This window comes from Quercus robur, chromosome 6 (assembly GCF_932294415.1).
Source record: "Quercus robur chromosome 6, dhQueRobu3.1, whole genome shotgun sequence".
NCBI lineage: Eukaryota > Viridiplantae > Streptophyta > Magnoliopsida > Fagales > Fagaceae > Quercus > Quercus robur.
The window spans coordinates 38,944,242-38,961,127 of NC_065539.1; the positions used below are offsets into that span (position 1 = coordinate 38,944,242).

At 31.1% G+C, this 16,886-nt stretch overlaps 1 protein-coding gene, 1 long non-coding RNA gene and 1 pseudogene across 2 annotated transcripts; 1 reads left to right on the plus strand and 2 right to left on the minus strand.

Moving 5' to 3' along the window:
* Positions 1–322: 322 nt before the first annotated feature.
* On the minus strand, positions 323–3,942 carry LOC126688687 (1-aminocyclopropane-1-carboxylate oxidase homolog 1-like; annotated as a pseudogene).
* A 2,461-nt stretch (positions 3,943–6,403) lies between these two features.
* On the minus strand, positions 6,404–10,226 carry LOC126688688 (1-aminocyclopropane-1-carboxylate oxidase homolog 1-like). Its single transcript, XM_050383461.1, has 3 exons — positions 9,617–10,226; positions 7,134–7,455; positions 6,404–6,804 (listed from the first exon to the last, which is right to left on the minus strand). The coding sequence occupies exons 1-3, from the start codon at positions 10,171–10,173 to the stop codon at positions 6,547–6,549; spliced, it is 1,137 nt and encodes a 378-aa protein (XP_050239418.1). The 5' UTR covers positions 10,174–10,226; the 3' UTR covers positions 6,404–6,546.
* Positions 10,227–16,256: 6,030 nt separating this feature from the next.
* LOC126688691 (uncharacterized) lies at positions 16,257–16,883 on the plus strand. The gene is made up of 2 exons (XR_007644336.1): positions 16,257–16,581; positions 16,816–16,883. It is a non-coding gene; the product is annotated as an uncharacterized LOC126688691 (long non-coding RNA).
* Positions 16,884–16,886: the final 3 nt, after the last annotated feature.

A 16,886-nucleotide genomic window follows, 5' to 3' on the forward strand; every position in this document is an offset into this window, starting at 1 on the left:
GTTGATTTAGCCCCGACTCTTTTAACACAATTTCAATATTATTCTTACCTATCTGAATAATAATAATAATTCTAGTTCATTATTGACAGATTCACATATGGGCATCTTCTTCCAAAGAGAACTACTGGATCTGTTTCATTTTCATACCATGCCAATTTTATCACGATAATTATGCAGGCCAATCCATTCTGACTTCTGAGTAGTATTTTTTTTTTTTTTTGGAGGAAAGACTTCAGAGTAATAAGCAGAACAGGTTTTACAATTTACAAAATGGAGTTGATTTATCTAATGCTTTAAAACAAGTAGGAATAAAATAACAATATAATCTAGGTAACGTGCATATTATTCCAAGAGCATGCAGTAAAACATGGTCATCTTATACCATGCGCTGATGCGCATATAATTTGTGTAGTAGCTAGTAGATTATGCAAATATCATCATTATTTAATATGAAATGATAATGACATATAGGTTCTTATAAAATATCAGATTAAGAGAGGCACAAATCCAGTTCTCTTATTTCCTTGTCACCTTTTTGCAACTTGAAATGTGTTAAGAGCAGAGTTCCCATCAAGTCCTTTCTCATCATAATAAGCAACGAAATCTCGAACTGAGGTTTCCCTGTATACAGGGGGATTATCTTCTGATAGCAATTCCTTGATCGGCCCATAAATAATTGTTGATGGATGAAGGTGAGGAGTGAAAAAGCATGCAATGGATACTCTCGGTCCCATATGGTTTGCTAGCACTTGGTGCTCAACACTTCTAAATCTGTCATTAGATATGAGCTGCAAAAGGCAAAAATTACAACAGAAGAAACCATAAAACTGTTACAAGAAATTATATACCAATCTGATCTCCTATAGCCTTGCCTCATAATCTTAAACACTAACTCCCGCATTACAATTAAAATTACCAAATTATTTTCTTATTTTTTGTGCACTAAATGCAAAATATTGAAGTTTAAAATGCAAAGTGACAAATACCTAAACTTTACAAAATGGTTCTGCCGCATTTTGATGCTTTGCTTCTTCTTTAGGTCCCATTTCTCTTTAAGATTCATCATTAATTACTTGAATATTTTTGAACAAAGGCAGAAATCACCACAAGAAAGGACACAAGATATTTCATGCTAATCAATCCCTTTCTCATTTGGTCTGTAGCATAAGCAAAATATTAAACTTGAAAATGCAGAGTGAAAAAAACCTAAGCTTCAAAACTGGTTATACCAAGCTTTGGTGACTCATTTTTTCAGTTTTTAGCTACCTTGTTTCAGATGCATTAGTTAAATTTTTTAACAGAGCTAGAGACTATAAAGATATTGATTTTCTGCTAAATTCAGGAACCAGCCTTCCTTCTCTGTCAAAATTTTGGTATATCCTGACTTTTTTGTTATTTCCTCTGCCCGTACTATTTAGTCATCAGGCACAATGCTGATCACTCCCATAAAAACTCGAGCAATGGTCATGTGTATGCACAGCAACAATGATTAAGAATGAAGGTTACATGGTTGAGTTGTATTAACAAATACTTGGTAGTTGTAAACATGCTGAATGAGAAGTCTTGAACTAGTGCAGAAGTTTTTTCTTGCAAAAATGCTACAGGTAAAAAGTGACTGCACCTTCACACAAGAGACATCAATATAATTTTGCCACATCAAAATAGTGATAATTTTAATGAATGCTCTTAGTACCTCCATATGCAAAAGGGGGCAAGGTTTTCTTTTTCCTTTTCTATTTTTGAGTTAAAAAAACACTTCTATTCACCAAAGGCCTGAAATCTTGAAAAGCACAGAAGGGCCTATGAAGGAATAGGAACTAGTAACTGAATGTGACATGCACATGTTCAAGAACTCAAGTTATCAGATGCTTGTCATGTTATCACTTTCTAAAGTAACGACACAGAAAAGGGTCCATTTTCTGTTGAGGTTTGGTACCTTTCACAAAAATCGACACTGAGAATTGTCCAACATGTGTGTTACACAAACATGAATGAGAAGGCATCTTTAAAAAACTTGACAAAAATAACATTTATTGGTAGGAAGATTGTGTAATTCTATTCATTTTAGCACCAATTGTTCATTAGATTATAAGAAATGCAGCCCATATATATAGACTGTATTACATATGGTCATTAAAGTGGGTAAATAGTGAAGAACTAACAATTAAGTCAAATATATAAAAATCTTGCCTGTAATAGATCTCCAATGTTTACTACTAGAGCTCCAGGAACAGGAGGAACATCGATCCACCTATTTTGATAAAAAACTTGAAGTCCACCAATATGGTCTTGAAGTAGGATGGTAAGGAAATCAGGATCTGAGTGTTGGGTTGTGCCCATGGTCAATTCAGGCTCAGGGCATGCTGGATAGTAGTGACTCAGAATGACATGCCCCTTTGCACAGTCCAGGCCTAAAAGTTGGTCAGATTTGAGCCCAAGTGCTTCTGATAGCATTTCAAACAAAGTGATCCCCAACTTATGGACTTGGTTAGAATACTCAATAGTTATGTCTCTGCAAAGCAGGTCAACAAACATATACAAAACTACGAATTTATCAATAAAACAAATTTTAATTTTCCTAAAGGTATACAACATACAAGCCATCGAAAGTTGTAACAAGGAAACCTTATTTAAAAGGAATACACATTCCTTATATGGATGGCCCATGATTTGTCATTTTATATCGTCAAATAGCATACTTTCAAAGATGCACTAAAAGTATAAAACATCCTTTGTGAGTTGTGACATTGTAAACCAATACATGGGAAATGCAGAAAAATTAAGAACGGCTAGTCCGAATATCTGTAAATTATATATTCTTTCTATATCACATTCTGGATCAAATAAACAAATTAATAAAAAGTTCATCTGCGAATGTCATATCCAAATTCAATTGAAGAAAATTTCTGACAAAGAAAACCTAGCGTTTTTTGAAAAGGATCACAACCATTTAAAATGAATCCAGGCAATAATTTAAATTAAATATTAAAATATAAATATATATAGATTGGCACATCATTTATACGTACAGAGTTAGATTCCAGAAATGCTACATTTTAACTGGCAAATGGACTTTCTTCATTCCCAACCGTACCTCAATTTTCAAATAAAAAACTAATGTACTTATCCACCAAAAAAAAATTAAGAGAGAATATTCAGTTATCATCTATCAATGTTCCCAGAATATTCAAGTATAATCTTCTCAAAAAAAAAAAAATAATAATAATAATATTCAAGTATAAATAACAAAAATCATATAGGAATCTAAAAAATAAACAAGAACAAGTTTTTTGAGTAACGAGAAGTAAAAGAATACCTGCAGACTAGAGGCAATTCTTGAGGGTCCAGAGGGTCAGGACCCATAACACAAAATAAAGAGTCCCTCCAGTTGGCGAACCTTGACTTGTACAAATCAAAGTTACTTCCAAACTTCACCTTCTTCATCAACTCCCTACTATGGTACTCCGCCTTCACCTCCCTCGGCAGCTCGTGGAAGCCACGCGCCGCCTCCAACATCTCCTCCAGCACTCTCTCAGCTATCCCATGATTCATCACCTGGAAGAACCCCACCTCCTCTGCAGCCCTCCGGACACCGTCAACGGCATCAGCACGCCGGCCTCCGAGGTCTATGACCGGAATTGTGAAATGGATGTCGGTTGGTTCGCCGGAATTCCGGTTGTGGGCAGCGAGATCCTCCGGTCGGCGTACGAAAATTCTGGGGATTTTGGTGATACCAGCATCCACCAGACCTTTGACACCAGACTTGGAGTCGTCAAATGCCTTCAGCTCTTGGAGACGGTCATAGTCTGTGGGATTTCCGGTGAGTGATTCTCCGGCGACGGTGATGACCATATTTTAACTTCAACTTATTGTTGTGTTGAATTAGATAAAGATTGAAAGAGGAGTTTTGATCTTTCATAGGTTTTTATTTTTTATTTTTTTACATGTCACATCTATTGTATTGCGAGTGACAGAGACCGCCACCTTTCAGTACAAGCTCATGGTAAAACTTTTTTCTCTTATTTTTGAACTAATGGTAAAACTTTTTTTTTTTTTTTTTTTGAAGAAAGAACTCATGGTAAAACTTGAGTGAGGTTTGACGATGAGAACTTTTTAGCAGAGCATTTAGTTTACGTGCACAACAACCCCATTGTATGGTTGGTCTTTTGTTGTGATTCCCAATTCCTTGTGAAATGTCCTGCACGCTTCAAAACTCTTTCAGTCAGCATTTTGGAAAAAGGAATTTGCAGCTTAACCTGCATCAGTACGTACAAAACGGCCTAAATGCAAAATTTTAGCCTAATTATCTTGAATTTTTTTTTTTTTAAACTACAATAACCGTGTTTGTGAATATATATATATATTTTTTTTGATACAAGATAGAATTCTACTCTAATCTAATCTAAGTGTATATGTGTGTGAAACTCCCTCTTGGAGATTTGAACCTCGGCCCTTACCCTCCACACCCCACAAGCACTTATACCTGTGGAGTATATATATATTTTTAGAACAAAGTTTCTCTTCAAACACCTCATATATCTCTATATTGAGTGTGAATTTTAAAAATCTAATCGGTAGATTGCATGTTCTTATTATATTATTCATGTATATAAAATTTTAAGAAGATCAAAAATCAATTGCTATCTCATCAAACAAATATTAAAATTTCAAATTTTTATGATTTAAAATTGTGTATAAAAAATAAGTTTATTGATCGAATAGTAAAAAATATCCAATTTAAATGAAATTTGATATACATGTTAAGAACATAAGGAACATAAATTTCAAAAGTTAAATTTTCAAGATTCACACAAAAAAGATATAATAAGAAATTTGAAAAGTTTCTTTCCAAACTAATTTGGAGAGAAACTTTGTTTTGTTTTGTTTTTTTTTTTTTTTTTTTTTTTTTTATCCATTCTTGATTCTTTGTTGTTAGAAATTGCGAGGAATATCGAAGGACATCCAAACTGGGCATGTCCCTCTATATACCACATCAAAAGTAACATTCAGGAATTATGAAGTAATGACTTGAATCGTTACTTTACCTTACTCTGCCCATTATCTTTGATACCCACTACATAGAGAACGAATTCTACATTTCTCATAGTGTTTATAAAGTAGTAAACCCATTATCTTTGATACCCACTACATAGAGAACGAATTCTACATTTCTCATAGTGTTTATAAAGTAGTAAAACAATCTCAAAACTCCTGTGTGATTGTATTGTTTTTAAACCTAGACCAGATTAGACCAACTGGTCTGATCGGGTTAACTGGGAATTGGTGGTAGGACTTGAATCTGCTCTCACCAAGTGAAATAACATCTCCAACATGCAAACCATTGGGTCACGCACATCTTGTTGGTCAAGAATAAAAAATTAATAAATATAAACCAATTTAAGTATCAAATATATTAAAAAATTAAATGACACATTACGGTTTGACTTTGGCTGAATCTTGGTCTGACCTCAAAACTCTTGAATCTCTTCCTTTCTCGGTTCATTAAATTGTCCGAGTTTCAAAACTATAATGTCTTGTACACATCTGTGTTAGTTACAGCTACCTAGCTCTGAATAAAAAATATATAAATATATATATTAATTTTTTAATATATATCTACTATAATGTCTTGTACACATCTAATTTTATTTTTTAAATTGCGTGATTCAAGATTTCATTTGTTCTTTGGGATAGGCGAAGAAATAAGGGAACAAAGACAGAGTGATCAAACTGATCACCCTGTGTTTTCCAGTGACACGCAACAAATTTATAAATCTAATTTTAAAATAGTGTTCACTCTATTTATTTTCTTTTCGGGTGGAGGGAGATCGGAGATTGAACTGAAAATATCTCCTAGGCTTCTTTCATGGAGCGGGAATAGGTAATTTTTCGTGGGGCTGTAACTTGCTGCTATAATGATTATCAAAAAAGAAAAATTAAAAAAAAAAATACTCGATTTAATGTTTGTGATATTCTGATTTTTCTTTGTCCTTAGAAAGTGGGTGAATTCGTTTTGGTCATTTGGAAATTCGCTTTTGTCGATTTAGCCCCGACTCTTTTAACACTACTATTACTGTTATCTCACTCACAGAATTGGTTGACATGTCTAATGCATTACTTACCCATCACATTAAGTGGCTAAATTATAATTAAAAAAAAAAAAAAATTACTTGACATTAAAAAATACACATCAACAATGTTTTTAGAGAGAGAAAAAAAGAGCCTCCCCTCTCCGTCACCTCGTGCATTTTATCATGATAATTATGCAGGCCAATCCATCCTGACTTCTGAGTAATAAGCACCACAGGTTTTACAATTTACAAAACGGTGTTGATTTATTTCATGCTTTAACGCAAGTAGGAATAAAATAACAACCTAGGTAACGTGCATATTCCAAAAGCACGCAGTAAACATGGTCATCTTATACCATACACAAACAATTTGTGTAGTAGATTATGCAAATATCGTCATTATTTAATATGAATTAATCATGACATATAGGTTCGTATAAGAGGCACAAATCCAGTTCTCTTATTAATTTCCTAGTTACCTTTGCAACTTGAAATGTGTTAGAGCAGAGTTGCCATCAAGTCCTTTCCCATAGTAGTAAGATATGAAATCCTGCGCTGAGGTTTCCCTGTATATAGGTGGATGTTCCTCTGACAACAATTCCTTGATAGGGCCATTAATCATTGTTGATGTATAAAAATAATGAGTGAAAAAGCATGCAACAGATAGTCTTGGTCCAACATGGCTTGCCAGCACCTGATGCTCTACGCTTTTAAATCTGTCATTAGATATGAGCTGCAAGAACACAATAGAACAATACTTAAAACTATTGAGAAGCAACTTCCAAATGTAATAATGCAACAATACAGACTAGAAGAGTCCATTTTTAGCCCCCTGAAGCTTTAGAATTGTTTAATGAGAGCTAAACATGTAGATGAAGATTGAAGATTGAAGAATGAGAATGCATGTTAGATAGCATGACAGAAATAATTCTTGTTGGCAGCTGGATAATGAAATTCTATGAACTTTAGAATTTCTTCAATTACTCAACGCTATGCAGTCCAGAGACAGCGCCTGGATGCAAAGTGAAGAATGAAGTTAATTAAGATATATCAAAATCTTGCCTGTAGAAGATCGCCAATATTTACTACTAGAGCACCAGGCAAAGGGGGAACATCAATCCACTGGTCTTGATGAAGAATTTGGAGTCCACCAAGATGATCTTGAAGCAAGATGGTCAGAAAATCAGGATCCGAGTGTCTGGTTGTGTCCATTGTCAGTTCGGGCTCAGGGCATGCTGGATAGTAGTGACTGAGAAGAGCATGCTCCTTTTCACATTCCAGGCCTTTAAGGTGGTCAGGTTTGAGCCCAAGTGCTTCTGATAGCAATTCAAACAAAGTGATCCCCAATTTATGGACTTGCTTAGAATACTCAATAGTTATGTCCCTGCAAATCAGATAAATGAGCATGTTAGCAAACAGGAATCATTCCTACAAGAAGCCAAAGCTTTCAACAACATAAACAATCTATCCACGTTTCTTTTTTATTTTTTGGCTGACTAATCTAAGCACATTTCTTCCGTAAAGGGTAATGATTTGCAATATGTCACCCCAAATATCATAGTTTGAACATAATCCTATTAGCTAGAAGCAAGAACACACACTGATAGTTTTTAGACCCCTTAAAAACATAATTGGATTAATCTAGGTAATTAGCCAAGTTGTTACTTAGTCCAAATTCCAAATCTAGGTTATCATAATCAAACAATCATATCATGCATAACAGCGGAAAGATAAATAACACAAAGATATGATCACCCAAGAAACCAAACCGGTAAAAACCTGGGAAGGATTTAACCTAACTATCCTCAAGATAAACCTGAATCCATTATCTTGAAAGAATCGAAATTCATATAATAAGACTTACAAGCCCCCACGCTTTACTTCTTATTGCTACCCACCAGTAAAACTTACTAACACGACCACATGCAAGCTCCGAATTCACGGACTCCTTCTTTCTTGGATTCTCTAGCAAGTACAAGCACCCCCGCTTGTGTTTTTTTAAGTTCTTATGACAGCAACAGAATGATCATCAAGCTTTTGAACGAATCTCCTTCTTGATAATCCTAAGCTTGTGTAAAGAAAAGCTCCTCACAGATCTTACAAGAGATTTACACAAACAGCAATATGAACAACACTAAAACGTGGCTAGGGTTTGTCTTTTATACCTAAGGCAAATTAGAAAACCCTAAACGTTTTAAACAAACTATGACTGAGTTGGAATTATGTAGAAAAATGCCTCTAACCCGATTTTCGATTAATCGAGCCTAAGTTTCAATCGATCGAACTAGGCCGAGAAGCTTAAATAACTTCTGCAACAGTTTATTCCAACTTTACATAAATGATCCAACTTTGAGCAAGTCTAAACACAACTAAACATATTGTTTTGATCATGATTTGCCAGCAATACACATTAGAGTTCTAATTACATAAAATCCTAAGTCTTTGGAACCTAACACACACTACTTTGATTATGTACAAGCCCACGCATCTTCCTTTTTTCTTTTTTTTTTCTTTTTTTTTAATAATTATTGCCAAACACAAAATTACTCAGAAATCTCTCTCCTTATGGCACAGATTACGCAATAAGGGAGATTACTAGACACAAATAGAATTAGCAAACCCCCACTACTTGGCAAGGCATGAACGCAATGGGCTTGTGTTTCCCATTCCTACAAAACCAACGTTCTTTGTGATAAAACACTAGGAAGTAGGACCAATCTATGAGTATTGGGTAAAGATATGTGAGTGAAAGTTATGCATAGACAATTTCTTATATAAAAAAATTTAGCCCAAACTCATAGACTTATATTCTTAAGATTAAATGATTTTTTATTTTTTATTTTGCTAAACAGATTAAATGATGTTCTAATATCTCTTATATAGTTATATTAAGTCAGACAATGTATTTATTTCCCCTTACAAGTGTTATTAGACTTGTTATGTTCTTATATTCAACTTCAAAGATTAACATTGCCAAGAATCTTACTAGAAAAAGAAAAAATCAGCGCAAAGAAAAAGAGTACTAATAATAACTTGTGTAAGAATTAATTATTTCTATTGAGAAAGTGAAACAAGAGAAACCATAACTAAACTAGACTTGTTTACAACCTAAAAGTTCTTTCGTGTATAAAAACCAAGAAAACTAAAGATTCTGTCTCTTTTTTTTTTTGGAAAATTATATTTTTAACAACAAATTATAAGTAGTTAATTATTATTTTTATTTTTAATTTTAAAGAGTTTCAACCAAGACGTTCGCTTTTGATGATAGTACTTTGTTATCAGATTAAGACACTAATCAATTTTTGCTAAATTAATTAAATCTCTTATTCAACCATTAAAAACTTTATTAATTGAACTAACTGAAACTCGCAGGGATCAATTGGTATTGGTTATTATTGTTGGGAAAAAAAAAAAAATCTGGGTATCATATCTCTAAATAAATTAATTAAAAAAAAAGAAAAATGAAAAAGAAAATATAAGCCACTTCACTGGTAGCCACACTTCCCTATAATAATAATATATAAGCAGAATAAGATGAAGAAGACCTGCAGAGCGGAGGCAATTCTTTAGGGTCAAGAGGTTGAGGGTGAGGACCCATCACACAAAACAAAGTGTCCCTCCAATTAGCAAACTTGGACTTGTACAAATCAAAGTTACTACCATAATTCACCTTACTCGTCCGCTGATACCTACTGTAGTACTCAGCTTTCTCCTCCCTCGGCAGCTCATGAAACCCACGCGCCGCCTCCAACATCTCCTCCAATACTCTCTCACCTATCCCATGATTCACCACCTGGAAGAATCCCACTTCCTCCGCCGCCCGCCGGACTCTGTCAACAACCTCTGCACGCCGAAGGACATTGACGTTGATGTTTCTGAGGTCGATGACCGGAATTGTGAACTGGGTATTTTTGCTTTGGATTGTATCACCGGAGATATCATCCTCCGGCGGTCGGACAAAAATTCTTGGGAGTTTGGAGATATTAGAGTCTACAAGGCCTTTGACACCAGCTTTGGTATCGTCAAATACCTTTAGCTCTTGAAAGCGGTCATAGTTTTCGGAACTTTCGGTGAGTGATTCTCCGGCACCGGTGATTACCATCTTTGTTTTTGTTTTAAAATTCTGGTGGTTGTTTAGGACAAAGATAGGATTTTGATAATTCTAAGGTTTATATGAAGTATTTACGGTCGACGTGTCGACCTTAGTGCCAGTAAGCAAAATCCTGGTGGTTGATTTCTCAAAAAAAATTAAAAAAAATCCTGGGAGTTGATTAACTTTTTGTCTTTTTCTTATTATTTTTTGATAATAAAATTTTAAATATAATAAGAGTTAGACTTAAAATTTGCCACATCTTGCAAAAATAATTTTAGGTTTTAAAAAATAAATATAATTTTTTTTTTTGGCTTTTATCTTCTTTTTTTTATAATTTTTAAGTTGATAAAATTTTAATTTGATAACAAATATATTATTCTTATCAACTTTTCATTTACCAATCTTTGGATAAACACAAAAATTTAATTTTTCTCATCAACTTTTCCTCTATTTATTTTTGGATGGACACAATGTTGATATCAACATTTTTTTACTTCGAATAATTGTAACCCAGTGGGAAGTTTAATTTTTAAGAGTTTGAGTTTGAGATAAAGAATTTAATTAGAAATGATTATATTTTATTTTTAATGGCAATTTATGTATTCATACGGTTAAATGACTAAGAGATTTTTTGGATAAACCCGAGAGAACATTTTTTTTTTTAAGAAAATTTAATCAAAATTACACTCTTATATTAAATATAATTATCTTGAAAATAAACTCTATTAACCTAGCTTATATAAAATTCTATCTCAACTAAAATTCTAACTAAAACCAAAAGTTTTATTATCCAGACACACACACATATATACACACCAAAAGCTTCAAATCTTAGATTCGCTCTAAGACTTCCTCGCCTCTACTATTATTTCCAAGCTTTTTTTTCTTTTATATATAATTAATTTGTTCATCATTTGATTTATTGAGATTCATAAATATTTAATTTTGTAGATTCATAAAAGGTATGAAATGAAACCAAACATGTGGAGTATAAAATGCAAGGTAGTTTTTGTATTTTCTTTATTGAGTATGTCATATTGCATGTCTTTTTTTTTTCCCCAATTCTTTTTGGTGAATTTTACTTCTTTGATCATTACAAGATAGGAGTAAATTATGTAGCTAAGACCCAATTGGCATGACAATAAATAATAAGGCTGGATTCATGATTTTTTATATTAATATTTTGAATATCGATGTATCTATCATTTTTTTAAGTTATTTCTTATTTGATTTTTGTTTTTCTCTCAAATTCAGTCCCTCTTTGCTTCAAAAAATATATTCCCAATTTTATTTTATTTTTATAATAATAATAATAATTATTATTCTCCGGGGTGTTTCCTTGAGATTTCAAAGTACTCGATCAAACAATACTCTTGGTATTGAGTTTTTCTCAAAAAAAATTTTGAAGTTTATATTTACATATTGGTTTTGATAGGGTAGAATTTGGTGCCTCATCCCTCACTTTCAGAGACAAAAATTTAATTCTTATGTAAGTTTATCTACTTTTATTTTTTAATTTTTAGCAATTTGGGTTGTTTATAATTCTTAACTATTACATTAAGGTTACCACTTAAATATGCTTTCAATTATTATTTAAAATTATTGAATCTAAGGTTTTTCATTTAGATATGCACTTTAATTATGCAAAATCCCTTTATATTTTTTTAGGCATCTTCTTTTATATTAGTTGCATAGTTATCTACTATATTCCATTCAATTAATTTTGGACTTATATATGATTTTTTTTAAAATAAAAACTTAATTTTACACAATATGCATTCATTATATAACTTAAAGTAAAATGTTACTTCTCTTTTTTTTTTTTTTTTTTTTTTTTTTTTTTTTTGTTTAAATAGAGTAAAAGATTACTTTATTTATATTATTTATTTAATTTTAATTAACATAATTTTTTTTTCATTTTTTTACATATGATTCTTGATTAACCTGTAATTCGCAAGAGCATAATATTAGTTATATAATATTTTTGTATTAATTTTCCATCATTAATCTTATGGGGGTGATATGCTTTCCTTTATAATAAAATTTATATTTATATTTATATTTATATTTAATCACTCCATTAGAATTTCGACAAGTCATACTTTCTATTAATAAAAGAATATTTTTTCAATATACAAACACAAACACAATAAATATTTATTATTTATAATAACTAAGATAATAATCAAATTTCATATTAAAAAAGAGAAAAATATAATAATCAGATTTCATATTTAGGCCAATAAGGTAATATTTGAAGCAACAGTGAGGGTTGCGTCTAAACATAAGGCCCCACCTATCCCAAAAAAATGGTCCCAATCAAGGCACCCATTAGGCTATTACATGTAAAAATACCTCTCAAAATTATACTACAAAAATGTCCAAAAATAAAATTGTAAAATGATAATTGACATTTAAAATATATATATATATATATATATATATATAAATGAAATTTGTGTTCTTTTCCTTACCTCTCCTAAAATATTGAGCCAATGTGAGTTTTGAGGTTCAATATATTCCCACCTACACAAAAAATTAGTATTTTGGTTTGATAATAATGAGCACAATCATGAAAAACGGACGCCGTAGGTTGAAACAAGCCAATAAAAAGCAAACCCAATTAAAACCTTTTAAGAAAAAAAAATGTTATGACAAGGCAAACTTTCAAGGCTAGCGAAATTGTACAAGCATAGTAAGTACAAGTCGAACAATCATGCATACTATATACATTTTCAAGTAATTATACAACGTGAATTATTTTCTTACATATTTTGATAAAGAATATATTTAAATTTTGAAGTACAATAAATATAATTGATATTGCGAAAACTTTTTTTTTTTTTTTTTTTTTTTTTTTTTTTTTTTTTTTTATATTGCGAAAACTTGAATTGGCACCTCCCTGCCCTAGGAAAGCCTATGCTATTTGTTCTACGTCAATAGTTAACAATCATTAAATAAATACTTACAGGGCCGGCTCAACGAATTTGGGGGCCTTAGGCAAAAGTTTTAAACGGGGCCTTTTATTATAAATTAATATATATTTTTTCAATTAAAATTTATTTTTCTTGCTTTTTGAGAGGCAAAATTACTAATTAAATTTTTGCATTCAAATTCCGCTAACATTTTCTTTTCAATTGATAATATAGCTAATCCACTTAATCTTTCTTGTGACATAGTTGATCTTAAATATGATTTTATTAATTTTAATTTTGAAAAACTTCTTTCTGCGGAAGCAACTGTAATAGGTATAGTTAGTAATATTCTGAAAGCAATACATGTATTTGGAAAAGATTCTAGCCTTTTTATATAATTTAGTACATTAATTGGAGAGTTATCATTTATTTGCAAAACTTCTTTTAAAACTTTTAGCTCTGAATATAAATCTAAGCCATCAATATCAGAATAAGTTTCATGTGTAAGAAAAGATTCAAGATTAAGACAATTTTTTTTCAAACTATCATCATCTAGTGATTTTAGTTTTTCAAAATTAAATAAAAAACCAAAAATATTTTCATATATTTGAAATTGTTCAAACCTACTTTCAATTGAAAAAATAGCTTGATCTACTATATATAAAAAATAATTAATTCTAAAATATTCTTCAGCGGATTGTGTTGTCTCATCATTGACATTCTCATCAAATTGTTTCTTCTTACGAATTATACGTTTTTCACGAAATATAGGCTCTATTTCCATTTTGCTTGCAATTTCTTTAGATGAATTCATAGCAGATGTAAATCCATCTTCTCTATATTTTTTTAAAAAAGATATGAGACCTTTTAATTGATCTATAGCAATATCAATATGCATGTCTTTCGATTGTAAATTTTTACTAACAGCGTTAACAGCAAATAATATATCATACCAAATAGTCACAGATAGCAAAAACTCAAAACTTTCAATCTCATATGTTGCTAAACAATCAGCTTCACTTTTTGTTTTGGGATCTTCACTTGTTTTTGCCAATTGTAACAAAGCATCTCTTATTTCTAGAACTTGAAATTTTATTGCTTTCACACTTTCAATTCGACTTTCCCAACGTGTTTGTGACAATGGCTTAAGAGTTAAACTTGTCACATTATCTTGTAAAATGTTCCATCGTTTTGTGGAAGAAGAAAATAATGTGTATATTCGTTGTACTACTCCAAAAAAAGAAATAGCTTTAGGACAAGAATTAGCCATATCACACAGGACAAGGTTGAGATTATGACAACCACATGGTGTGTAAAATGCTTTAGGATTTATATCAAGAATTCTTTTTTGTACCCCTTGTTTTTTCCCTTTCATATTAGACCCATTATCATATCCTTGTCCATGTACATCATTAATATCAAGTTCAAGATTTTTTATTGCATTTATAATTTCATTGAAAAGACCTTTTCCAGAAGTATCATCTACCTTTAAAAATTCCACAAAATGTTCGTCTATTTTTATCAGACTTGTTGAAATATCCACACATCTTAGTATGAGAGTCATTTGTTCTTGATGACTTACATTGGGGGTACAATCAAGTATAATTGAAAAGTATTTTGCTTCTTTAATCTTTTTTATAATTTTACTTTTAATTTCATTTGCTAATAATTGTATCACTTCATTTTGTATATTATGTCCAAGATAATGATTATGGATTGCACCATTTTGAATACGTTGAACATGTTCTTGCATTATTGGATCAAATTCTGCAATCATTTCAATTATACTTAAAAAATTTCCGTTATTTTCTTGATAGATCTTTTCGTTTTTTCCTCGGAATGCCAAATTATTTTTACCAAGATTTTTTACCACCGCTATTATTCTTAATAACACTTTTTTCCAATGATCTTTCTCTTTCTTAATTTGTTCTTGGACATTTTTATCAATTGTTTTATTCTTCAATAATCTAAGTTCTAAATCAATCCAAGTATTCATATTAGTAATATGCTCATTAGTTGTTTCGTGATTTTTAAGAATAGAACTAATATTTTTCCAATCCTTAGTTCCTCCATTAGCTAGTTGATTTGTATTAGATTTTGAATTAAACAACTTGCAACAAAAACAAAATACTTTATCTAGGTCTTTCGAATACACTAACCATTTTCTATCATGTTTCTCTCCATTTGGTAATTTTCGAATATAATGCGTAGTAGAAAAATGTCTAGAGTTCTTATCTATAGGAAAGTTTAGATCATCAACTCTTATTGGACCATTTTCTACTAACAAATCTCTTAATTTTATATCAATAGTTTTCCATTGACTTGGATCAAAAATATTTGTAGGAATATAATTAGGTTGATCATTAATATTTTCACTCTCCTCTAAATTATTTTGAGCTTCATTATCAAGAATGGTGACATTACATGTTTGAACATTATCATGACCACCTTCATTATTATCATTTTGTTGTATATTTTCATTATCTTCTAACTCTTTTTGATGAATTTCTTCTTCATTTATGAAACTTTCACTCAAATTTTCTACAAGATTTTGTTTTTTACTAGTAATAAATTTGTCCATAGCTCCTTTTTGAGATTCAATTAGTTCTTCTCTTTGTCTTTTCTTTTTTAGTTTTTCATATCCGGATGGATATTTTCTAGTAGACATTTGTAATTAAAAAATATTTACAAATAAGTGAAATACAATCTATAATAATAATAAAAATTACAATTTAACTAGAATAATATAAATTTAACGTATAAAACAATAGAACCTGGTTTATAAAAAGCACAATTGTAGCTTTACTTAATATGATCACTTTACACTTTAAACCTGCACAAAAAAATTAAAATTAATATTAATACAAAATAAATTATTCTAAATTTATAATTTTGTTATCAATACTCTTCACTAACAAAATATGTAGAACTCAACTTGATTCACACATTCACTGATACTAAAAGTTCATCACGGCATCACACTAAAAAAATCTGATTTCTTAAAAAAAAAAAAAATCAAATATCAAAAAGCAAAAGGCAAAACGTGTAAGGCTTTCTCTGATTTCTTAAAAAAAAAAAAAAAAATCAAAAATCAAAAAACAAAAGGCAAAACGTGTAACTGTGTAAGGCTTTCTCTAGAAGCCACAGCCAGCTTTTTTTCACTTTTTGTAAAGTGAAATCAATGGTCCGGATGAATTGATGCTTCTAGAGATATCTTTAAGGGCCCGGATCAACCTTCTAGAGAAATCTATTTCTCTTTTCACTTTTTGTAAAGGCAAATCCTTTAGTCTCTGTGTTTGTTCTCTTGCCGCAGCTGCTTGTGCTCTTTACTCAGCAGCAATGAGCAATAGCAGAGCTGAGCAAACTCCTTTTCAACCAAAAAAAAAAAAAAACCCAGCAAACTATGAAGAAGACGAAAGAGGCAAAGGAGGAGAAAACAAAAAATGAACCTGAAATGAAGATCTGTGAACACATCAAGTCTATTGCCAACACCAATTGATGAGTAAGTCAACAAAAAAAAAAGAGTGTTTTTTGTTTTTTTGAATCAAGATGGAGACTGGAGAGAGTCAAAGAGTGGGCAATTTTTTTCTTCTTTCTGCCTTTTGTAATATTTTCTTTTACAAACCAAAGATTATTGCTTTTTGTAATCTTTTCTTCTGCAAGTTAAAGATTTGATGATGGGATTTCATGTCACTTCAATGTAAGTAACGGGCAATTTTTTTTTTTTTTTTTCAAGATGAGAAACGGGTGTTTTGTGATCTTTTCTTCTGCAAGCTAAAGATATCATGTCACTTCAGTGAGAAACGG